Here is a 22,234-nt window from a genome sequence, read left to right on the forward strand (position 1 = left end):
CATCAAAGGTAAAAATTTGTATAAACTCTTTATTATATAAAAAAACTAATTATGAGAGTAAAATATTATGAAGAAACTAAAACGGTTTGCAAAATTACAAAAAACTATTAAAAAAATAATGATTGTTGTAACCATTGATATAATAATAAATTTGATTGAATATTTTAAAAAATAATATCACAATACACATAGTTTTTTATTGGTACGAAATAGCGTCATTGTGATTTTAACCTGGAAAACAGGTAAAGAAAAAAAAAAAAAAAAAAAAAAAAAAAAAAAAAAAAAAAAAAAAATTTTATATACACAAACTTTTAATACAATTTTATTTAAAATATATATACATTAAATATTATTATTTTGGTTTCCAAAACCCTTTCTTTGGGGATAGTGGAGCTTGAATACTTTGTGAAACATTTACACTATTTCTTGGTGAAACCTTTTCATAACTTAATGTTTCACCTCCAAAATGTAATTTTCCTTCAAATTTTGAAATATTATTAATATTATTTTGCTGAGAATTAAATCTTGTTAACTCTTCAAATTTCTTAATCAAACCTTTTGTTGAACTTTTAATATCTAAACTTCTTGATCTTCTATGGAGCACTTTATCACCAGAAGCCTCTTCTTCATTACTATTTATACTATTATCATTACAATCCTCTTGATTATTACCGTTATTTGTTACAACTACTTTAATTGAATTATCAACTTTTTTGATATTATTATTATTATTATTATTATTATTATTATTATTATTATTATTATCTTTAATATTATTACCCATATTATTATTTTTATTTAAACTATTATTATTAATATTATTGTTATTATTATTATTATTATTATTTTTAACAGTTTTATTTATTTCATTATTACCACTTTTATTGAGAGGATTACCGATATTACTATTACTAGTATTCAAAGTATTACCTAAATTATTATTACTTTTGTTAATTGTAATAACTCTATTACCATAATTATTTTGTGATGACTGAGTTAAAATTAAATTCTTATTACTATTTTCTCTAACATTTCCTATTACCACCTTATTTGTTGGTGGTGAGGTGGGGGTTTTACTCTTTGGAAAAGCATTGGAGGTGTTATTATTATTATTATTGGTTATTACGCTGCTAGATGGTTTAACTGGTGTAGACATTGATCTCGATTTAGTTTGAACTGATGCTGTGGATCTAAAAACTGAATTTGGTGGTTGTTGAGTTTGAGAAGTTGCTGTTGAAATTGTAATTCTTGATTGTGGGGTTGTTGTTGATGAAAAATTTGAAATTCTTGATAGTGGTGATGATGTTATGGATGCTGATGAAACAACTTTAGGGGTTGATGATGGTAATACAGTTGAAGATGATTCTAAAGAAATAATTTTTGATTTAAATTGCTCGTTAATAACTTCGTCAGTTTCTGGATTATATGGTCGTGGAAAACTGAAATTTGGGTTCTCTAAAAGTGGCTGATGGTCTTTATTTTCAGCATCTGTTTGAAATGGTCTAGGAAATGATAAAAGCTCAGACTCTTCAAAACTGACGATCTTACTTGCCTGATATGGTCTTGGGAATGAGTCTTGTGATCCGAATTTAGAGAACAACTGTCTTTTCAATTGCTTCATTTCCTCCTCCTCTACAAACTCCTCCTCCTCTTGCTCTTCTTTCTGGGCATCATCTGGTTGGTATGGTCTTGGGAATGAAAAATGTGAATCACTATTATTATTATTGTTATTATTATTTACTATATTTGATTGACCAGATTGATATGGTCTTGGGAATGAAAAATTGGACTCTTTAGATTGTTCTTGGTGTTGTTGTTGATTAACATTTGATGGTTGAAATGGTCTTGGGAATGAAAAACCAGTATCATTATTGGTACCATTATTATTATTATTTCCAATGATTGGTATATGAAGTTCTGGTGGTTTAAAAGTTCTTAATGGTGGTTCGTAATCATCCAAAAAAACATTATATTCTAAAATATAGTTTAATATGCCATAAATATTGAAAAAGTTTGGACGTTTCTCTGGAGCTACCTTGCAACATTCATTCACTAAACGTAGCAACTCTACTGGGCAATCAGTTGGTACCCTTGAATAGAAATAAGCATTATCTACACCCAACTCCTCATTTCTAATTCTTGGACTAAGGTTTTCTCTTGTGATTAACTCGATTAATACCATACCAAATGAAAATACATCACATGCTGAGTCATACTCTTCACCAATTAATACCTCTGGTGCCTATTATATACAATAGCAATAGAAAGAAACATACAAAAGTTAATATAAATAAAATTAAGAGACTGATTATGAGCCAACATTAAGAACACTTACCATCCAATCATCAGTGCCGCAAATTGTCATTTTTGATTTTTCAGATTTATCCATCTTTCTTGCTAAACCCATGTCACAAACTTTAATTACCCAATTTTCAGCAACTAATAAATTTGTTGATTTCAAATCCCTATGAATGACACCATTACTATGAAGATAATTCATTGATGCTGCAATATCCCTTGCAATTTTAAACTTTAATTTCCATGGTATTATGATATCTTTATTTTTAATATACCAATGTAAATCCCCACCCGATACCAACTCTGTTAATAAAAACAATGATCTTTCTTTTTCCGCAATTCCATAAAATTGAATAACATTTGGATGTGATAACCTATATTGTTAACAAATATACAAAATATCAATATTAGTATTAAAAATTAATTTAAATTTTTTTTTTTATAAAAAATAAAAATAAAAATTTTAAATTACATTTTTAAAGTATAAATTTCTCTTTCTAAAAACTTTAATAATATATTTTTGTTTGGATCATTATCATAAATTGTAATTTTCTTGATACCTATTTTTCTTCCATCAAAAAAACCTGCATAAACTTTACCAAACCCACCACTACCAATTTGATCTATAAAATCAAACTTTATCTCTTCATAATTGATTACTTTAGATAATCTTTTACCTGAGTCTTTAAATAACTTGGACATTTTTTTTTTTTTTTTTTGATAATTATTATTTATATTTAAATTTATATTTATTTATTTATTTATTATTTGTTTATTTATTATACCATATACCTATAAGGCCTTATGGTTATATAATATAAAAAAAAAATATAAAAATAAAATATATAAAAAAAAAAAAAAAACTATTTATAAATGGGTAATATAATAATTTTTATTTGTTTTTAATTACCAAAAGCTAATATTAGCATTCTCTAATTAAATTTAAAAAAAAAAATAAAAAAAAAAAGTTAAAAAATTAAAAAAAAAATAAAATAATTATAAAAAAAAAAAATAATTAAACCGTTTATTTTTTTGAATTTTAAAAAGATTGGCATGTGTGAATTGTGTGAATATGTGCGTGGGTGTGTGTGTGTGTGTTATGTTAACAATATATTCGCACCACACACCAAAATATTTATTTTTATAAAAAACATATTTTTTTAAAATAATCACCACCAAATCTTTTTTTTTTTTTTATTTTATATTTTTAAATTTTATAATGATAAAGATCGGATCATCTTTTTCTCATCAAATTCGATTGTTCATTTTTAGTTTTTTATTTTTAATAGTAAACAAAATTTGTGTGATCAATATTTTTCTGTGTTTATAGATTTTTAAATAAAAAAAAAAAAAGTTTTATTAATTTTTTTATTTTATTTTTTTCATTTTTGATATTCACAAACACACCGAAATGTCATTGTTACCCAATTATATATTTAAAGAAATCCTAGAACCAATAATTAAATATCTATATAATGACACAAAATTTAAAAAAAATAAAGAAATAAAATTAACTAATGAAAATAACAATGAAATAATAACATATAGTTTAGTGTCCAAACATTGGTTTAATACTATATCAAATTTATTTCCTATTCATTTAAAATACCACAATATTAAAATACTGAAACCATTGATCGAAATCCCCGATAGTAAATACAAACTAATTAAAAACAATGATATTATAAAGGTGTCTTCATTAACCAAATTTTACCAATCAAACCATGACAATGACGTTATTAATAAGAAAGCAATAATTAGAATCAAAGATCATAACCATGTAAACATCAACGAGTTAAAAGAACTATTCAAACAACCCAATGAAAATATAGAATTTTTAGTAAACATTCAACTTGTATACAGAGAGGATTTTAACGAAAATAACATCATTAAAATCAATACTCTAATTGACAATTTTAATTTTTACGGTAAAATCAAATCTTTCAACATCTTTTATAAAGCCATAAATATTGAGCAATGTAAAATAGTAACGGAACTGTACAAGAAGGTTTTAGAATTTAAAAAAACAAAGTCATTCGCTTTACATGGGCTAGCCAACGGTGTTGCTGACTCATATTTGTTTGGGGGATACCTGTGTAAAACATATCGAAATGGGTCCGTTGTTATCTCCAAAGAACATTTCAAAAATAGATAATAGTACAACAAATCTAGAGTATTTATCTTTAAAAATGTCATTTCACGATATAGTTTCAAAAGCTGCAATTAACACCACTTATTCGAAAACTATTGTACATGATTGGAACACTATGTGCGAAACTCTATCAGATAACAAAACAATTAAATACCTATCCCTCAAGAACCAATGTCCTAGTAACTGTAGCTGTGCAAATGACAATACTAGAATGGATCATTTGGATCTTACTCTAATAACAGAAGGCCTCAAAAGATTTCTTACAAGCCCTTTTATTGTTTTAGAGACTTTAGAACTTAATATCAACTTCAAAATTTTAGATACAAATTTAATTGAAAGTCTAACTCAAAACCAAACCATTAAAACCCTAACAATCAAAAATAAATTCATCAATCTCTCACTAATCATCAAAAGTATTTTAATAAAAAACCGTACTATTAGAAATTTAAAAATCATTGGCGAAAATAATATTTATAAAGGTTTATTACTTTTAATAGATAATCCACAATTAAAAATCGATTTATATTCACTCTCTTTTCCAATATCTAAAAACGAAACACTCTCATACTATACAAAACTAATCAACTCTCACCCATTCCCCATTAAACAATTTAACATAACCATATCAAGTAAATTCGAAAAAAGTAATTTCCAATCAACATCCAAAAATAATTCAATTATTAATATTCATAAAAAAATTATATAGTTTTTACAAAAATAAAATTTTTTTTTAATTTTTTTTTTTTAATTTTTATTTTTTATAAAATTTTATTTTTTTTTCTTTATTTTTGTTTCAAAATAATAATTTATTAAAAACCATATTAAATAATAATGTCAAAGAACGGAACTCCATTTATTTTAGATGAACGTGCTAAAGCATTAGCCAATTACCCACATATGAGAAAGGTTGGTGATTTCTTTTTTGTATCAGGTATTTCATCACGTAGACCAGATAACACTTATGAAGGTGTACATGTTGATCCAGAAACCGGTAAAGTAACTCTTGATATTGGCGAACAAACCAAAGCTGTTATTGAAAACATTAGAACCATTTTACAAGCAGGTGGTGCTGATCTTGAAAATATTATTGATCTCACTGTTTTCCTTGTTGATATGAAAGATTATAAAGGCTTCAATTATATGTATAATAAGTATTTTAATATCGAAACTGGTCCAACTAGAACCACCGTTGCTGTACACCAATTACCAAATCCAAATCTTTTAATTGAAATTAAAGCAACTGCATTATGTAACAAATAAATTTAAAACTATTATTAAATAAAAAAAAAATTATATATTTAAAAAAAAAAAAAAATGAAAATGAAAATTATTTTATTTGTCTTAAAAAAAAAAGTTTATAGTATTTGTATATAAGGTGTGTTATTTATTTATTTTTTTTATGTTATTTATTTATTTATCTATATTTATAATTCTAATAAAATTCTTTCTGGGTTTTCGAGAACATCTTTAATCTTCTTTAAGAAAGTGACGGCTTCTCTACCATCGATAATTCTGTGATCATAAGTAAGAGCTAAATACATAATTGGTCTGACAACAACTTGACCATTGACAACGTATGGTCTATCTTTAATAGCGTGCATACCGAGAATGGCTGATTGTGGTGGATTGATGATTGGAGTACCAAACATTGAACCGAAAACTCCACCATTTGAAATGGTGAATGTACCACCAACACTATCTTCAATGGCTAAACCATCGTTACGAGCAAGACCTGAAAGACGGCCAAGTTCTTTTTCGATATCAGCAAATGAGAGTTTGTCGCAATTACGAATGACTGGGACAACTAAACCTCTTGGGGCAGAGACGGCAACATTGATGTGGACGTTATTGTGGTAAACGATTTCGTCACCTTCGACTGAAGCGTTAACGATTGGTTGTTCTTTGAGGGCAATGCTTGAAGCTTTGACAAAAGCACTCATGAAACCAAATTTGACACCGTGTTTCTTTTCGAATTCGTCTTTGTATTGTTTTCTCATACCCATGAGAGCACTCATGTCGAGTTCATTGAAAGTGGTTAACATAGCAGCAGTATTTTGTGAGTCTTTTAATCTTTGAGCGGTTCTTGAACGAATACGGGTCATTTTAACACGAGTTTCACTGGCTTCAGTGCTTGGGGCTGGAGTTGATTTTGGAGCTGGAGCAGCTTTTGGAGCTTCAGCTGGTTTTGGAGCTGGGGCAGCAGCTTTTGGTGCTTCTTTTGGAGCTTCGGCAGCTGGTTTTGGAGCTTCAGCAGCTTTTGGAGCTGGGGCAGCAACTTCACCTTTAGCAATTTTATATAAATCATTACCAACCATAACAGTTTCACCTTCTTTGGCAAATAATTCCATGATTGTACCTGAAACTGGAGCATTGATATCAATTGTAACTTTATCAGTTTCGATTGCACAAACAACTTCATCTACTCTAACTTGATCACCAACATCTAAAAATTTTTAATAATTTTAATTTGATTTGAATAATTTGAATTATTGAATAATAATAATTTGTTTTAAATTTAAATTAAAAAAAAAATTAATATTTGTAAATTTCGTTTTTAAAAAAAAAAAATTTTTAATTTGTGTAAATCTTAAAAAAAAAAAAAAAAAAAAAAACTTACTTTTGGTCCATGATACAATAGTACCTTCTGAAATTGAATCACCCATTGATGGTACTTTAATTACAACATCATTAGCTGAGCTGTAGAAACGTTGGTATTTATTATTGGTTTTGCTGGTGATGCTGAATAATGGAGTGAATGATTGTGTGGTGACTGAAGCAACATTGTTATTATTTGATGAACTGAATTGTCTGATTTGTGATGAAAGAATTCTTGAACTTGATCTGATGGCGTTATTGGTTTGAACACCTCTTGAACAAGTTTTAACAAATTTAGTTGCTGAACGCATTTTTAAAAATAATATCTGTTTAAAACAAATAAAATAATTATTTACTATAAAAAAATTTTTAAAATAAAATAAAAAAAAAAAAAAAATTTTATGAAATTTTTAAAAAAAAAAAAAAATTAAAAAAAAAAAAAAAAATTTTAATTTTTTTTTTTCTTTTCTTGTTTTATAACACCTTTTTGGTGACATTAATATTATTATTATTAATTAAAATTAAACTTTTTTATTTTAAATTATATAATTATAAATTTTGGATTTTAATTTTTTAAAAAAAAAAAAAAAAAAGTTTCGAGGAAAAAAAAAATTGAAAATAATAATTATTTAATTTAAGTAATCACTTAAATTTTGCATCCATTTATTTAAATATTAAAATTAAAAAATCAATTAATAAACTACAAATAACCAAACAATTAATTTAAAAACAAAAAAAAATTAAAAAATTAAAAAAAAAATTAAAAAATTAAAAAATTAAAAATAATTAATGGTTTATTATTCGATTTTGTAATTTATACGAAACAATTAAAAATTTTTTATTTTTTATTTTTTTATATGGGTTTTTTGAACCATATGAGATAAAATAAATGTGATCATCAAATACAAATCTATAGTTGTATCATCATCAACAAAAATAAATTTACGAAAACGGATCTTCATAAATTTTAGACTCCATACCTAGTTCACCGTGATCAACAAATCTATCAATCACCAATTCGGAAATATCGAAACATCGAAACATCAATTTTTAAATTCTTCAATCTTTAATTCTTCAAACTATTTAATTTGATAAACTTATCCACCAATAACGTTAATAAAAAAACAAAATATTATATTGTTTTTCACCAGAATTATAAACATTCCATTAATATTTTTTCATAAATATTTATTCATTTAAAACTTTAATTATACGAATATTTTTTACAAAAGAAATATAAAGTAGTTCCATCAGAGTCTAAAATTAATTATACCAATATATTTTATCACAAGAAATTTAAAGTAGATCTACCAGGCCCTAAAATTTAATAAAACCAGAGCTCTATCCGACATTATTATTTTTTTTTTTTTTTATGTAAAAAAAATTTTATTTAATTTTTATTTTTTAAAAATTTTTTTTTTTTTAATTTTTTTTATGTTCATTAAAATAATAATTTTTTTTTTTTTTTTTTTCATAATATTCATATTAACAAATTGTATATATAATTATAAAATTTTTTTTTCTTTAATAAATTATACTAATAACTTTTTTTTTTTCATTTTAATCACAATAGAAATAAATAAATATATATAAAAATGGTTGTCCCAGTTGGTATTAATGGTTTTGGTCGTATTGGTAAGTTTTATTTTATATTTTAAAAAAAAAAAATATAATATAATATATTAATAATAATAATATAATAATATTAATTTTAATATATTAATTTAAATTATAAATAGGTCGTCTCGTTTTAAGAGCTTCATTAGAAAACCCAGGTTGCAGAGTTGTTGCCATCAATGAACCATTCATGGATGTTGAATATATGGTCTATATGTTCAAATATGACTCTGTTCACGGTCGTTTCAAAGGTACCGTTGAAAATGTCAACGGTGAATTTGTTGTCAATGGTAACAAAATCCACGTTTTCGCTGAGTAAGTCAGAAATAATTTTTAAAAAAAATTTTTAAAAAAAAAAATTATATTAATATTTTATTAAATTATAGAAAAGACCCAGCAAACATTAAATGGGGTGAACAAGGTGCCGATTATATTGTTGAATCAACTGGTCTTTTCTTAACTACTGAAAAAGCTGGTGTTCACTTAAAAGGTGGTGCTAAAAAAGTTATTATCTCTGCCCCATCAACTGATGCTCCAATGTATGTCATGGGTGTCAATGAAGAAACCTACAAATCAGATGTTCATGTTCTTTCAAATGCTTCATGTACCACCAATTGTTTAGCTCCATTAGCTAAAGTTATCCACGAAAACTTTGGTATTGTTGAAGGTTTAATGACCACCGTCCACGCCATCACTGCCACCCAAAAAACTGTTGATGGTCCATCAGGTAAAGATTGGAGAGCTGGTAGATCAGGTCTCACCAACATCATCCCAGCCTCAACTGGTGCTGCTAAAGCTGTCGGTAAAGTTATTCCAGAATTAAATGGTAAACTCACTGGTATGTCATTCCGTGTTCCAAATGCTGATGTTTCAGTTGTTGATTTAACTGTTCGTCTTGAAAAGAAAGCTACCTACGAAGACATCAAAAAAGTCGTTAAAGCTGCTGCCCAATCAGATAAATTAAAGAGATTCATTGGTTACACTGAAGATGAAGTTGTCTCATCAGATTTCATTGGTGACACCCACTCATCCATCTTTGATGCCAAAGCTGGTATCTCATTAAATGATAACTTTGTTAAATTAGTTGCCTGGTACGATAACGAAATGGGTTATTCAACTCGTGTTATTGATTTAATCTGTTATATTGCCACCAAAAACTAAATATATTTAAATAAAAAGAAAAAAAAAAACTTTATTTTTTATTTTTCCCTTTTTTGTAAATAAATAAATAAAAAAAAGAAGTTTCTTATTAATCAAACATTTAATTTTAACTTTAAATTAAATTTTTTTTTTTTTTTTTTAATTTGCTTTGTCATAACTTATTTTTTTTTTTTTATCTTTTTTTTTTTTTTTTTTTATAAAATAAATTTTTTTATTTTTTTAGATTCATATTTTTTTTTTTTATTTTTTTATAATTTCAAATACATATATTTTTAATTAAAAATAGAAATGAGAATTAATTATTTTTTAGTTATTCTTTTAATTGCATTTATTTCAATTGAGTCTGTATTCGGTTTTTATTCAGATAAAGGAGATGTTATCAATTTAAATAAAAAGAATTTCAAACAACAAGTTTTAGAGGGTGATGGTAATGTTATGGTAGAATTCTATGCCCCATGGTGCGGTCATTGTAAAAGTCTTAAACCAGAGTACGAAAAAGCAGCAAAGAATGTCAAGGGTTTAGTTAAAATCGCTGCAATTAATTGTGATGAAGAAAAAGAATTATGTGGCCAATACCAAATCCAAGGTTTCCCAACATTAAAATTCTTTGCAACCCAAAAGAATGGTAAAAAACAACCAGAAGACTATCAAGGTGGTCGTACTGCCTCTGCTATTGTTAAGTTTGCTTTATCAAAGTTACCAAACTACTCAACCAAAGTTACTGAAGACAATTTATCTAAATTCCTTACCTCAACTCCATCAGCCAAGGCTTTATTATTCACAAGTAAATCTACTACATCTGATCTCTATAAAGCTCTTTCTGTCGATTTCCGTAACACTCTTCCATTGGGTGAAGCTAGAAATATTAAAAAAGAAACCCTTGAAAAATATCAAGTTACCTCTTTCCCAACTCTTTTAGTTTTCACAAGTGATGACCAAGAAACCTTTGTTAAATATGAAGGTAAATTAGAACATTCATCATTATTCAAATTTTTACAACCACACAGCTCAAAGAAATCAGGCGATAACAAAAAAGAAGAAACCACCACTACCACCAACTCTGACCCAAATGACCCAGCTTTAGAAAAATTTGTCGAAATTAAAGATTCAAAATCATTTGAAAAGACTTGCTCATCAGGCCTTTGTGTTGTAGCTTTATTCGATCAACTCGATGATAAAGAAGCCAACGATAAATATTTAGAACTCTTAAACGCCATCGCTACAGAATTCAAAGGTAGAATGAAATTTGTTTGGATCGATTCATCAGTTCACGATAAAATTGTTACTCAATTTGACTTGTCTGGTTTACCAAATATGTTTGTTTTAAATCCAAATAAAATGAGATACACTCCATTCCTTGGTTCATTCTCTGAAGATTCCATCAAATCCTTCTTCAAATCAGTCTTAAGTGGTCTTAAAAACGCCGTTCCATACAAAGAACAACCAAAATTTAATGATTTAGAAAAAAAAGAAACTAAAAAGAAAGATGAATTGTAAAAAAAATAAAATTAAAAAAATAAAATCAAATTTGTAAAACAATAATAATAAAAAAGAAAAAAAAAGAAATTAATTAATAATAGCCAAATAGCTATTATTACAATTATTCATTTTACCCCTTTCTTTTATATTTAAAAAATCATTGGAGAGTGTGTTAATTTTGATGTGTGTATGTGTGTTATATTACATATTATTTTTTATATATAAATTTAGCTATTTGTATTATAAATGAAAAGTTAATTTAAATTTCTTTATAAATACAAAAATGATTAAAAATTAATATTATATTTTTATTATTTTTTTGTGTATATTTTTTTTTCATACCATTTAAATTTTTTTTTTTTTTTTTTTTTTTATTATCCTTTTTAAATTAATTTATTAAAACATCACTGCTATATTAAAGAAATGAAATTATATTTTTTATTAATTATATTTTTAATTTTTATTCATTCATCATATGCAAAATCAAATATAATCAAATTAGATGAAAATAATTTTCAAGATAAAGTTATGAATTCAGAGCATAACTGGTTTATTAAATTCCATGCCCCATGGTGCCATTATTGTAAAGAATTAGTACCAGAATTTGACAAATTAAATGAACAAAATCAATTAAAAGATGTTAAAATTGGTGAAGTTAATTGCGAAACTGAAAAAGAATTGTGTGATAAATATAATATTGAAGGTTTACCAACTATTAAATTCTTCTCTTCAAGCCAAAAACAATCACCAATAGAATATGATGGCCAACGTACTGCTGAAGATATGTATGATTTCTTTTATACTGTTTTAGAAGAAAATGATGAAAAAGAATCAAATAAAAAAAAAGATGAATTATAAAAAAGTTAAAAATAATATTATTAAAACCAAAAATAAAATAAAATATATATTTATTGTTTGTTTTATAAAAAAAACTTTATTTTTATTTATTTATTATATTACTATTTTACTTTTGTTCCAATTCGACTAAAACACCGTTCATTGATTTTGGATGAAGGAAAACAACTGGTTTACCATGGGCACCAATCTTTGGTTTTGGGTCAATAATTTTAACATTTTCTTTTAAGAGAGTATCGACAGCTTTATAAATATCGTCTACTTCAAGACAAATATGATGAATACCACCTGCTGGATTCTTTTGTAAAAACTTTTCGATTGGTGATTTATCACCAAGTGGATAGAGTAATTCTATTTTAGTATTTTCTAAACCAACAAAAACAGTTGTAACACCATGTTCAATTTGATCCTATAATATAGTAACTTAATGTTAGTATATTATTCAGTATACATGGTAGTCTAACTATTACTTACAGCTGGTTCACTGACATCAGCACCCAAAACATTTCTATATAAATCCATAGATTCTTTTAAATTTGGTACAGCAATAGCAACATGGTTTAATTTACCAACACCAATACTGCCAATAATTTGGCCTATTTTACTATTGTTATTAGTGGTGAATGATCTAATACTGTTTGAATTAAATAATTTGCTGGTATATCTAATCATTTTTATTGTTTATTTGGAGTGTGTATTGAAAAAAATTTTAAATGTTTTTTTTTTTTTTTTTCATTTCACAAAAAATTTTAAAAAATTTATTTTTTTTTTATTTTTTATATTTTAATTTATTTTTTTTTTATTTTCAAATTTCTGTATTTATATTTTAAACATTTAACCAAAAAAAGATATTTTTCTTTTTATGACTATTTAAATAAAATAAAATTAAATTTTATAACTATTTTAAAAAAAAAAAAAAATGTAGGATAATTATTCTTTATTTGAAATTGATTTATATAAATTACGGAAAATAAAATTAAAATTAAATTTCGTGAAAAAAAAAAAGGATTTGGGGGTTTCCCGCTGTGCATTAAAAAAAAAATAAAAACCTTTTCCTTCATTAATTTAACATATTATTACAACTCCATTATTAACTACAATGATATAACTTTTATTACTTTTTAATTTTATTAATTATTTATTTGATAAATTTTAATTTTATTTTTAATTTTTAAATTTTAAATTTTAAATTTTAAAATTTTAAATTTAAATTTAAATTTTTAAAAAAAAAAAAAAAACCAACTTTTTGATAAAGTTTTTATTTTGGCAGATTGGGATATATAAAGAAATAAAAACAGATCCAAATATATACTAATATATAAAAACTCATGTGATTTTTTTCACCATTATGATTTTTCGAATTTATAAACGTATAATTAAACTTAAGATTTTAGGAATTGATAAAATAAAAAAAACAATAAATATAATAAATATAATAAAAATAATGATACTAAAGTAATAATTAAAATTTTAAAAAAAATCGTGGGTACTATTTTTTGAAAATCATTTTTTTATCTTTTTTTTATTTTTTTTCTGCCCAGGTAGGGAAATTAATACCGAAAATTTTAATATGAGTCAACGACTTTCTTTTTAATATTTAATTATAATAATAATTACATTTTATATTTATTTTTTATAATATTATCTACATTTATCTTTTATCTTTAATATATTATTTATTTACCATTTTAGTTTAAATTTTCAATTTTTTAATTTTTTTTTTTTGGTCATTATTTTATTTTTAAAATAATTAATTCAAACTATATAATATCATAATCTCACTATAATTTCTTTTGAAAATAACACTATGGTTCATTGTTTATCTCTTCAATCACAATTTCCTTTTAGGTTGCTACACACAATTATCACGCAAAACTTTTTTGATACTTCCCAAATCTATTTTTTTTTAATTTTTTTATTTTTTTTTTTTATTTTTTTTAAATTTAAATTACTTTTTTTTTATTTTTTTTATTTTTTTTTTTTTTTTGTTAAAAGAATTTTTTTTTTTTTTTTTTTGTTTTTTTTTTTTTTATTTAAAACATTTTTAAAAATAATTTCAAATATATAATTATTTTTTTTAAAAATTTTTAAAAAAATGTTACCTAAATTAGCCCAAAATACTTACAAGTAATTTTAATTTATTTTATTATTTAATTAAATTGTTATTATTTCTAATAAAAAAAAATAAAAAAAATAAAAAAAATAATTTAACGAAAATTAATAACAATGATCATCAAATTAAATTTAATATTCAAATTTACTAATCCATTTTTCATTTATTTTTTAATTATTTTAGACTTCAGGTCTTAGATATTATACTACTGAACCAGTAAGTATTTAATTTATTTTATTTAAATTATTTAATTTTTTATATTTTTTGAATTTCAAAAAACATAAATAAAAAGAAATTATATTAAAATTTATTTTTTTTTAAAATTTTTTTAAATTATTTTTAAATAGACTTTAAAAGAAAGATTAACTCAAATCCTTCCAGGTCAAGTTGAACATGTTAAAAAATTAAAAGCTCAACATGGTGATAAAATCGTTGGTACCTGTACTATTGCTCAAGTATGTATAATGATAATATTAATAACACAACGATAGTATTTTTTTAAAGTATTAATATTTAACTTATTTTATTATAGGCTTATGGTGGTATGAGATCAGTCAAAGCTTTAGTTACCGAAACTTCATCATTAGACCCAGAAGAAGGTATTACTTTCCGTGGTTTAACCATCCCACAATGTCAAGAACAATTACCAAAAGCCCCAGGTGGTAATGAACCATTACCAGAAGGTATTTTATGGTTACTTTTAACCGGTGAAGTCCCAACTGAATCACAAGTTAAAGAATTATCAAAAGATTTAGCCAAACGTTCAGGTCTCCCAACTCACGTCAAAGCTATGATCAAAGCCTTCCCAAAAGATTTACATCCAATGTCACAATTTGCCGCTGCTGTTTTAGCTCTTCAAAAAGACAGCAAATTTGTTAAAGCCTACAATGATGGTGTCAAAAAAGATAAATATTGGGAATCAACTTTAGAAGATTCATTAGATTTAATTGCTAAATTACCAGAAATTGCTGCTTTAATTTACCAATCAACTTATTACAGCAAAGATCTTCCACACACAATCGACGCCAATCTCGATTGGTCAGCCAACTTTACTAAAATGTTAGGTTTCAACGATAAAGGCTTTGATGAATTAATGAGACTCTATCTTACCATCCACTCTGATCACGAAGGTGGTAATGTTAGTGCTCACACCACCCATTTAGTTGGTTCAGCTTTATCAGATGCCTATTATTCATTCGCTGCTGGTATGTGCGGTCTTGCTGGTCCATTACACGGTTTAGCCAATCAAGAAGTACTCTCATGGACTCTTGACTTACAAAATAAAATCGGTGAAGGTAAAGAAGTTTCAGATGAAAAACTCGCTGAATTAGTTTGGGAAGGTTTAAACGCTGGTCGTGTTGTTCCAGGTTTTGGTCATGCTGTTTTAAGAAAAACTGATCCACGTTACACCAGTCAACGTGAATTCGCCCTTAAACATCTTCCAAACGATCCATTATTCAAATTAGTTAGTCAAATCTTTAAAGTTGTCCCAGACGTTTTAACCAAACACGGTAAAACTAAAAACCCATATCCAAATGTTGATGCCCACTCTGGTTGTCTTTTACAATACTACGGCTTAAAAGAACATAACTACTACACTGTATTATTTGGTGTATCAAGAGCTTTAGGTGTTTTAGCACAACTCGTCATCAGTCGTGCTCATCAATTACCAATCGAAAGACCAAAATCAATTACCTCACTTTGGATCGAAGAATTTGTTAATAAAGAATCAAACAAAAATTAAGATTTTAAAATAAAATAAAATAAAATAAAATAAATAATTAAATACAGATAATAAAAATAATATTATAAATTATTTTTTAAATTTTTTTACCACCATAATAAATTGTTGTTATTCAATTATTTTTTTTGGACACAGGTTGCGGAAAACAAATAATTTCTCAAGAGTATTTTTATTTCGACAACTAAAGACAAATATGAATAAAAATTATACACTGCAAACTATGATATTTGTCATAATTTGTAATGGTTGTATTTAAGTTGATTTTTGCTCTTGTTGAGGAAATGATCTTGTGAGATAAAGAATGTAAAGTTTTTTTGTTCCAAAAAATTAATATTATTTTTTTTTAGATTTGAATATTAATATGTGATCATTTTTTTTAAAGTATTTCCAATTTGGCTAGTATCTTTTTATTTATTTTATTTGTTTAAAATGATCATTTTAAATTATTTTTTTTTTATTAAATTTTTTTTTTTTTTAATTTTTATAAAATTTTTTTTTTTTTTATTTTATTTTTTTTAATTTTTTTTTAATTTTTTTTTTATAACTTCAATTTTTTTTTTTTTTTAATTTTTTTTTAATTAATTTTTTTCAATAATTACACAAATTTTTTTTAAATTATATATATACAATAATATACAATAATGGATTCAGATTATTCATTTTCATTAACCACTTTCAGTCCATCAGGTAAGTTAGTTCAAATTGAACATGCTTTACAAGCTGCAGCATCAGGTGGTTCTGCTATTGGTATTAAAGGTAAGTTTCATCACCATCACCATCATTATCAACAAAAATAAAATGTGATCTTCACATAATTATAATTGACATTATATTAATTTAATTTTTTTTTTTAAAAAATAAAAACTTTAACCACTAAATTATTTAAAACAAATTTGATTATCATCAAATCATAATAATATTACATAACAAATAATATAATAATAAATATATAGCAAAGAATGGTGTTGTTTTAGTTACTGAAAAGAAATTACATTCATTAGTTGATGTTTCATCAGTTCAAAAGATTTCAATGATTACAGAAAATATTGGTGTTGTTTACGCTGGTATGGGTCCAGACTCAAGAGTTTTAATTAAAAAAGCTAGAAAAGAAGCTGAAAAATACTATAAACAATATAAAGAAATGATTCCAGTTCTCCAATTAGTCAGAGAGTTAGCTTCAATTATGCAAGAATATACTCAATCTGGTGGTGTACGTCCATTTGGTGTTTCTCTTTTAGTTTCTGGTTTTGATGAAAAAGGTCCACATCTTTATCAAGTTGATCCATCAGGCTCATACTTTGCCTGGAAAGCAACTGCTATTGGGTAAATATCACTATATCTATATTCAATTGTTTTACCCACCAAACATATATTTAATATAAATGCATGGTATTAATTTTTTTATTTCATTTTTTTTTTCTATAGCAAAAATATGATAAATTCAAAAACTTTCCTTGAAAAACGTTATAACGATGATTTAGAAATTGATGATGCTATCCAAACAGCACTTATTACACTTAAAGAAGGTTTTGAAACTCAATTAACTGAATTCAATATGGAATTAGCTGTTGTCAGTTCAAAAAATCAAAAGTTTGAAATTTTAACTCCATCACAAATCAAAGATTATCTTTCAAATTTGTAATAAAATTATTGTTTTATATAATCATATAAATTATTAAAAATAAAAAATAAAAAAAAAACTCTTGTTAAATAGTAAATAATTAAAAAAACTCAAAAGAGGCAGATAACAAATAGAAGCTTTTATTTAACAATAATTTTTTTTTTTTTTTTTGGAAATTTATAATTTAAAATATTAAAGTTTTAATCTTTAAAATAAAATATATATTATTTTATTTTTTTTTTTTTGTTTGTTTTATAATTTATTTTTTAATTTATATATCTTCTTCCGAAATCGATGTTGCAATTCTACATTCATATGGGGAAATATGGGTGTACATTTTATGGGGCATTATTTGAGAAGTTTTGTAAGGTCTTGGTGAATAGCTACGAGTAATATATTCTTTAACATTGGGTTGAATTGATGTTGGTATACCATTGTTTTCCATTTCATATTCGTAATCATCGATTTCATTAAAGAAAAGATATGATACCGAGTCAAATTCGTTATCTAAAATATCGCTACAACCATCTCTATATAAATTATAAATTACTCTATTTAATTTTGAAAACTAAAATAAAAATAAATATTATTAATACTATAAATTTAAATTTTGAATTTTAAAAAACTTACTTTGGTTTTTAATGAGATTAGTTTTGAATAACTATTTTCAATATCTTGTAATGTTTTGAAAATTGGATCAAAGTCTTTAGATTTAATTGATTCATAGTTTGGAATTTGTGATGGCCAAGTTTGGTTAACTGTTTCAAAATATTTTTCTACCAATTGCCTCATTGGTTGGAAATCCATACCAAGACAATATTCGCTTGAAAGATTACTTTTATTTTTTTCATTTGAAAAGATTGTGGCGATTGAGGTTAAAATTACTGACATTATCCTATAAAAAAAAAAAATTAGTATCTTTTTTTTTTTTTTTTGAAATTTTATAATAAATTTATAACTTACTGATGGATTAAATCTGATGGTAAAATATTTTCTAAATATGAAATTGCATTGGTTGCTTGTTTGTTAAAATCAAATAATGGTTTTTGTTTTGAAATTGGTATTGGTTTGGCTTTTGCCCAAGTCTTTTTCCAAATTGTGTCGTTACCAGCCATTCTAAGAGATAAACAACCTTCTCTACCATAGTTTGATTTTCTTTCTCTTCCTTTTGATTCATCGAATTCATCTATTGGTTTGATTTCATCATATTGGTCACTTGTAAATTCATCTGCTATTTTTTGTTTATCTAGTTCTTCTTGTTTTAGTTGTTTTAATCTTATATTGATTGATTCCATTTCATTTGGTTTTGTGATCCAGTCACCATTTGAGTGCCATCTTATAAAATCTTCAAAAACACAACCTGGATTTGAATATTTAAAGGATTGCATATCTGATAATAAGGTTACTGTTTGCAATTCGAGTCTTTTTTCTTGTGTCATTTCAATATCACTCATTTCATTTAAATGATCGTTTACCATATCATCTGTCATTGGTCCAAAATCTTGAGTTTTTGGAATATTTATCTCTCTATCTTCATATAACAAATATTGACCTGTTAGTTTTTTATTGTTGTTTGAAACTGGGTCTATTTCCTCTTGTTGTTCATTATTTAAAAGGTTGCTCTTTTCTAATTGATCATCTAAACCTTCAAGCTGCTCGTCAAAATCCCAACCACCCTCTTCTTTGCCTTTAATTGTTGGGGTTGTTGGAATAACATCTTCATCATCCCAACCATTTTGATTACTATTATCATTATCTTCATTGTTATTATTGTTGTTTGTACTGTTGTATTGTTCTTCAGTTTCTTGATAGTTTTGATATTCATGTCTTTTTTTTACACAATAATTAATCATTTGTAATTTTTGGAAAATTAAGCAATTATTTACACTGATATGGGATGATGAAAAGGTTCTTGGAATTAAAATTTGATGTTCCCAATGCCATTTAATTTCATCTACAAATTCGCTCCAGAATAATAGTACACCAACCAAGCTTTGAATATTTAGACACATTAAAGAGAATGAAAAGAATAGAGAGTCGATTGGTGCTCTTTTGATTCTTGTACTTTTATTGGTTAATGGTGGGGCATTTAAATCTTCTTCCGGGATATTGTCAAAATGATAGATATCACTTGGGTCTTTAGAATCAGTAAATAGTGATTGTAAAAGTTGTTCCAGTTCTCTAGATGTAGGAATAAGTGGTGAGCTGAGTGATGATGCTAATGATTTAGTAAAAGTACCCATAGTTTTTAAAATACTGTCAGTTCCTTTATAATTTTGTGATTGATTATCATCATCATTATATTCATTTTGGTCCGAGGCATTTTGTGTTTTATTGTGATGTTGTGATTGGTATTTTTGCTTTGATGAAGAAGAGGGGTTTGTTGAAGATGTTTTGTTTAAATTGTAGTCTGTTAAGATTTGTTGAATAGAGGGATTGTATTGGGACATTAATTTGATTGATTCGACATAGGATGTGAAGATATTAATTACACCAATGGAGAGTTGGAAGAGACTGTTGTGTGGCTTTCTAAATAAAACTTTAACAAACCAGCTTTTTGGTGTTTGGCTAGATTGAAAATCATTCTCTAGAATGTGGGTACTTTTGATTGGTGGGCTAATTACACAGTAATGTAGTTCATTAATTGGATCCATTGGATAACCCCATCTAAATATTTCGTTATCATAGTCCACGGAAGAGGAGGTGGATGATGACAAGGAGGCGGCATTTCTCCAATCGATATCATTCCAATTGCCTTTGATATATGTATATTTGGTTGATGTTGTTGATAAATTTAAAAATTGGTCCCAATTTCTATCGTCTGGGTCCACTGATATTTTTGAATAGAATATTTTTAATTGTTTTTCAAAAGATTCTGCTATATTTTGATTTGGTGATAATGTTGATAATATAATAGATTCGGTTGCAAATTTTACAAAAAAGTGGTCTTCATTCTCTAAAGATTTACTTGAAATTGGTGCATACATATAGCCAATAAAATTTTCATATCTCTTTTCGTCAAAACCTACAAATGCTGGTAAGTAACACGCACAGTTATGTAATGCTATTGAAAATGCTGATAGTAATGTTGATAACTCTGTAACATTTGGTCCATTGTCCCTAAGTGCTAAAATTAAAAAATACTCTTGGATACCAAACCAATTTAAAAAATTTTCAATTTGATAAATATTATTATTTGATTGTTGATTATTTAAGTTTATATTATCATTGTTTAAAAATTTATACTGAAAATCGTTTTTTGCATTCATAAAGCCTAGTAGTTTATTATTTTTTTTTAAAAAAAGGGTTAATATATCATAAATTTATAAAATTATAATATATAAATAATTACCATTATATTTTAATTTTGAAATTTTTGAAATTTCAGATTTATTTAGTGTTGATGTATTAATTGGTGAGATATAAACCAATTGATAGTGTGAGTTGTTATATTGAATAGAGTGTTCGAATGATGATTTACGGGATTCGCAACTAGATTGTATAATTTCTTCTAATCTTGCAATTAAATTCTCCCATGACGATGCTTGTGTATAATCTGTTATTTCAAAAAAATCATCATTACCATCATGTTGGTGTTTGTATCTTGAGGATCTGACCATTTATTTTTAATTTAATTTAATTTATTTATTAAAAATAAATTATATTAATTTATACATAGAATTAAATAAATAAAAGAAAATAAAAACAAAAAAAAAAAAAAAAAATAAATTAAATTTAAAAATTTAAAAATTTAAAAAAAAAAAAAAAAATATTATTTTCAAAAAATATTTTTTATATTATTTAAATTATAATTATTACCTTTTAAATACATTGATTATTTATATTTAGTTTTGGTGTTTATTAGAAATTCATTGTTTTTCAAATAAAATACTTGATTTAATGCAATATACATCTTTGATAATAATAATAATAATAATAATAATCAAAGATATTATTAAAATATTTAAATACCACTTGGATTATGAGCAGGTGCAGGAGCTAAAATATATCTGATGGGAAATAGATAAGCAAATAAACTAATATTCAATTAAATTATGGAATATGAGTCTATTAGACTTGTTATAGCAAGAAAAGCTCTCATGATTAAATAGTAACATTCATCATCAGCATAAAGAGTTAGAAATAAAACACAAGTTGCGTTTTTAGAATAGCAAATGTCAAAGGTATTTAAATCTAATGCAAAGTTTTTTACAAACAAAACATAATATAAATAAAACAACACAAATAAAAAACTCCCAACAAGTTTTTTACTGAATCAGATCCATCAACTAAAATGCAACTTTCGATTGCATATTACAAAGATTTGATGTTAAATGTAAAGTTTGATGTTTAATATTAAATAATAATATTTTTAATTAATTTTAATATTATTTAGAATGAAAAAAAAAAATAAAAAAACGAAAGATTAAAAAGCATTGTAAAACCTAGTGTTGGTGCAATCTATTATTTTTTGGGTCTATTTAGAGCTAATTTAAAAAACAATATTGAAAATACTGTATTCAACATGTTGGAGAAATTTAGCAAGATTTGGAATTCAAATATCTTTAGAGTGAAAATACTTATACACCTGGAAAGCTA

General features: G+C 24.9%; 12 protein-coding genes across 12 annotated transcripts; 8 read left to right on the forward strand and 4 right to left on the reverse strand.

The window, feature by feature from the left end:
• Positions 1-65: 65 nt before the first annotated feature.
• DICPUDRAFT_149540 (uncharacterized protein) lies at positions 66-3,000 on the reverse strand (the record flags this gene model as incomplete). Its single annotated transcript, XM_003285629.1, has 4 exons — positions 66-104; positions 419-2,242; positions 2,336-2,672; positions 2,771-3,000. 4 exons carry the CDS (start codon positions 2,998-3,000, stop codon positions 66-68), a joined length of 2,430 nt encoding a protein of 809 aa, XP_003285677.1.
• Positions 3,001-3,709: 709 nt separating this feature from the next.
• Positions 3,710-4,453, forward strand: DICPUDRAFT_76575 (uncharacterized protein; the record flags this gene model as incomplete). The annotated part of the gene is made up of 1 exon (XM_003285596.1): positions 3,710-4,453. The coding sequence occupies one exon, from the start codon at positions 3,710-3,712 to the stop codon at positions 4,451-4,453; it is 744 nt and encodes a 247-aa protein (XP_003285644.1).
• A 112-nt stretch (positions 4,454-4,565) lies between these two features.
• On the forward strand, positions 4,566-5,156 carry DICPUDRAFT_76576 (uncharacterized protein; the record flags this gene model as incomplete). The annotated part of the gene is made up of 1 exon (XM_003285597.1): positions 4,566-5,156. One exon carries the CDS (start codon positions 4,566-4,568, stop codon positions 5,154-5,156), a length of 591 nt encoding a protein of 196 aa, XP_003285645.1.
• Positions 5,157-5,281: 125 nt separating this feature from the next.
• On the forward strand, positions 5,282-5,710 carry DICPUDRAFT_29711 (uncharacterized protein; the record flags this gene model as incomplete). Its single annotated transcript, XM_003285598.1, has 1 exon — positions 5,282-5,710. One exon carries the CDS (start codon positions 5,282-5,284, stop codon positions 5,708-5,710), a length of 429 nt encoding a protein of 142 aa, XP_003285646.1.
• A 106-nt stretch (positions 5,711-5,816) lies between these two features.
• On the reverse strand, positions 5,817-7,160 carry DICPUDRAFT_46241 (uncharacterized protein). The gene is made up of 2 exons (XM_003285630.1): positions 7,068-7,160; positions 5,817-6,893 (listed from the first exon to the last, which is right to left on the reverse strand). Exons 1-2 carry the CDS (start codon positions 7,111-7,113, stop codon positions 5,875-5,877), a joined length of 1,065 nt encoding a protein of 354 aa, XP_003285678.1. The 5' UTR covers positions 7,114-7,160; the 3' UTR covers positions 5,817-5,874.
• Positions 7,161-8,622: 1,462 nt separating this feature from the next.
• On the forward strand, positions 8,623-9,925 carry DICPUDRAFT_91547 (glyceraldehyde-3-phosphate dehydrogenase). The gene is made up of 3 exons (XM_003285599.1): positions 8,623-8,680; positions 8,785-8,977; positions 9,049-9,925. Exons 1-3 carry the CDS (start codon positions 8,641-8,643, stop codon positions 9,821-9,823), a joined length of 1,008 nt encoding a protein of 335 aa, XP_003285647.1. The 5' UTR covers positions 8,623-8,640; the 3' UTR covers positions 9,824-9,925.
• Positions 9,926-10,111: 186 nt separating this feature from the next.
• Positions 10,112-11,320, forward strand: DICPUDRAFT_76580 (uncharacterized protein; the record flags this gene model as incomplete). The annotated part of the gene is made up of 1 exon (XM_003285600.1): positions 10,112-11,320. The coding sequence occupies one exon, from the start codon at positions 10,112-10,114 to the stop codon at positions 11,318-11,320; it is 1,209 nt and encodes a 402-aa protein (XP_003285648.1).
• A 372-nt stretch (positions 11,321-11,692) lies between these two features.
• DICPUDRAFT_91548 (uncharacterized protein) lies at positions 11,693-12,226 on the forward strand. Its single transcript, XM_003285601.1, has one exon. The coding sequence runs from the start codon at positions 11,726-11,728 to the stop codon at positions 12,158-12,160; it is 435 nt and encodes a 144-aa protein (XP_003285649.1). The 5' UTR covers positions 11,693-11,725; the 3' UTR covers positions 12,161-12,226.
• Positions 12,227-12,266: 40 nt separating this feature from the next.
• On the reverse strand, positions 12,267-12,829 carry DICPUDRAFT_149546 (methylmalonyl-CoA epimerase; the record flags this gene model as incomplete). Its single annotated transcript, XM_003285631.1, has 2 exons — positions 12,267-12,566; positions 12,632-12,829. The coding sequence occupies 2 exons, from the start codon at positions 12,827-12,829 to the stop codon at positions 12,267-12,269; spliced, it is 498 nt and encodes a 165-aa protein (XP_003285679.1).
• Positions 12,830-14,207: 1,378 nt separating this feature from the next.
• Positions 14,208-16,108, forward strand: DICPUDRAFT_91550 (uncharacterized protein). The gene is made up of 4 exons (XM_003285602.1): positions 14,208-14,284; positions 14,453-14,486; positions 14,618-14,725; positions 14,803-16,108. The coding sequence occupies exons 1-4, from the start codon at positions 14,253-14,255 to the stop codon at positions 16,012-16,014; spliced, it is 1,386 nt and encodes a 461-aa protein (XP_003285650.1). The 5' UTR covers positions 14,208-14,252; the 3' UTR covers positions 16,015-16,108.
• Positions 16,109-16,641: 533 nt separating this feature from the next.
• Positions 16,642-17,737, forward strand: DICPUDRAFT_46256 (proteasome subunit alpha type 2). Its single transcript, XM_003285603.1, has 3 exons — positions 16,642-16,770; positions 16,968-17,337; positions 17,440-17,737. The coding sequence occupies exons 1-3, from the start codon at positions 16,656-16,658 to the stop codon at positions 17,654-17,656; spliced, it is 702 nt and encodes a 233-aa protein (XP_003285651.1). The 5' UTR covers positions 16,642-16,655; the 3' UTR covers positions 17,657-17,737.
• A 169-nt stretch (positions 17,738-17,906) lies between these two features.
• DICPUDRAFT_149549 (uncharacterized protein) lies at positions 17,907-21,255 on the reverse strand (the record flags this gene model as incomplete). Its single annotated transcript, XM_003285632.1, has 4 exons — positions 17,907-18,203; positions 18,266-18,530; positions 18,599-20,762; positions 20,988-21,255. The coding sequence occupies 4 exons, from the start codon at positions 21,253-21,255 to the stop codon at positions 17,907-17,909; spliced, it is 2,994 nt and encodes a 997-aa protein (XP_003285680.1).
• Positions 21,256-22,234: the final 979 nt, after the last annotated feature.

This window comes from Dictyostelium purpureum (assembly GCF_000190715.1).
Source record: "Dictyostelium purpureum unplaced genomic scaffold DICPUscaffold_50, whole genome shotgun sequence".
Lineage (NCBI taxonomy): Eukaryota > Evosea > Eumycetozoa > Dictyosteliales > Dictyosteliaceae > Dictyostelium > Dictyostelium purpureum.

Bases quoted from the DNA above. Each gene is read 5' to 3' on its own strand.
- DICPUDRAFT_46241 (XM_003285630.1), bottom strand. From the start codon at position 7,113: ATGGGTGATTCAATTTCAGAAGGTACTATTGTATCATGGACCAAAA. The intron at 6,894-7,067 runs GTAAGTTTTTTT...AAAAATTTTTAG, and splicing joins TATTGTATCATGGACCAAAA to ATGTTGGTGATCAAGTTAGA.
- DICPUDRAFT_91547 (XM_003285599.1), top strand. From the start codon at position 8,641: ATGGTTGTCCCAGTTGGTATTAATGGTTTTGGTCGTATTG. The intron at 8,681-8,784 runs GTAAGTTTTATT...AATTATAAATAG, and splicing joins TAATGGTTTTGGTCGTATTG to GTCGTCTCGTTTTAAGAGCT. The intron at 8,978-9,048 runs GTAAGTCAGAAA...ATTAAATTATAG, and splicing joins AAAATCCACGTTTTCGCTGA to AAAAGACCCAGCAAACATTA.
- DICPUDRAFT_91548 (XM_003285601.1), top strand. From the start codon at position 11,726: ATGAAATTATATTTTTTATTAATTATATTTTTAATTTTTATTCATTCA.
- DICPUDRAFT_91550 (XM_003285602.1), top strand. From the start codon at position 14,253: ATGTTACCTAAATTAGCCCAAAATACTTACAA. The intron at 14,285-14,452 runs GTAATTTTAATT...TTAATTATTTTA, and splicing joins TTAGCCCAAAATACTTACAA to GACTTCAGGTCTTAGATATT. The intron at 14,726-14,802 runs GTATGTATAATG...ATTTTATTATAG, and splicing joins GTACCTGTACTATTGCTCAA to GCTTATGGTGGTATGAGATC.
- DICPUDRAFT_46256 (XM_003285603.1), top strand. From the start codon at position 16,656: ATGGATTCAGATTATTCATTTTCATTAACCACTTTCAGTCCATCAGGT. The intron at 16,771-16,967 runs GTAAGTTTCATC...ATAAATATATAG, and splicing joins TTCTGCTATTGGTATTAAAG to CAAAGAATGGTGTTGTTTTA. The intron at 17,338-17,439 runs GTAAATATCACT...TTTTTTCTATAG, and splicing joins TGGAAAGCAACTGCTATTGG to CAAAAATATGATAAATTCAA.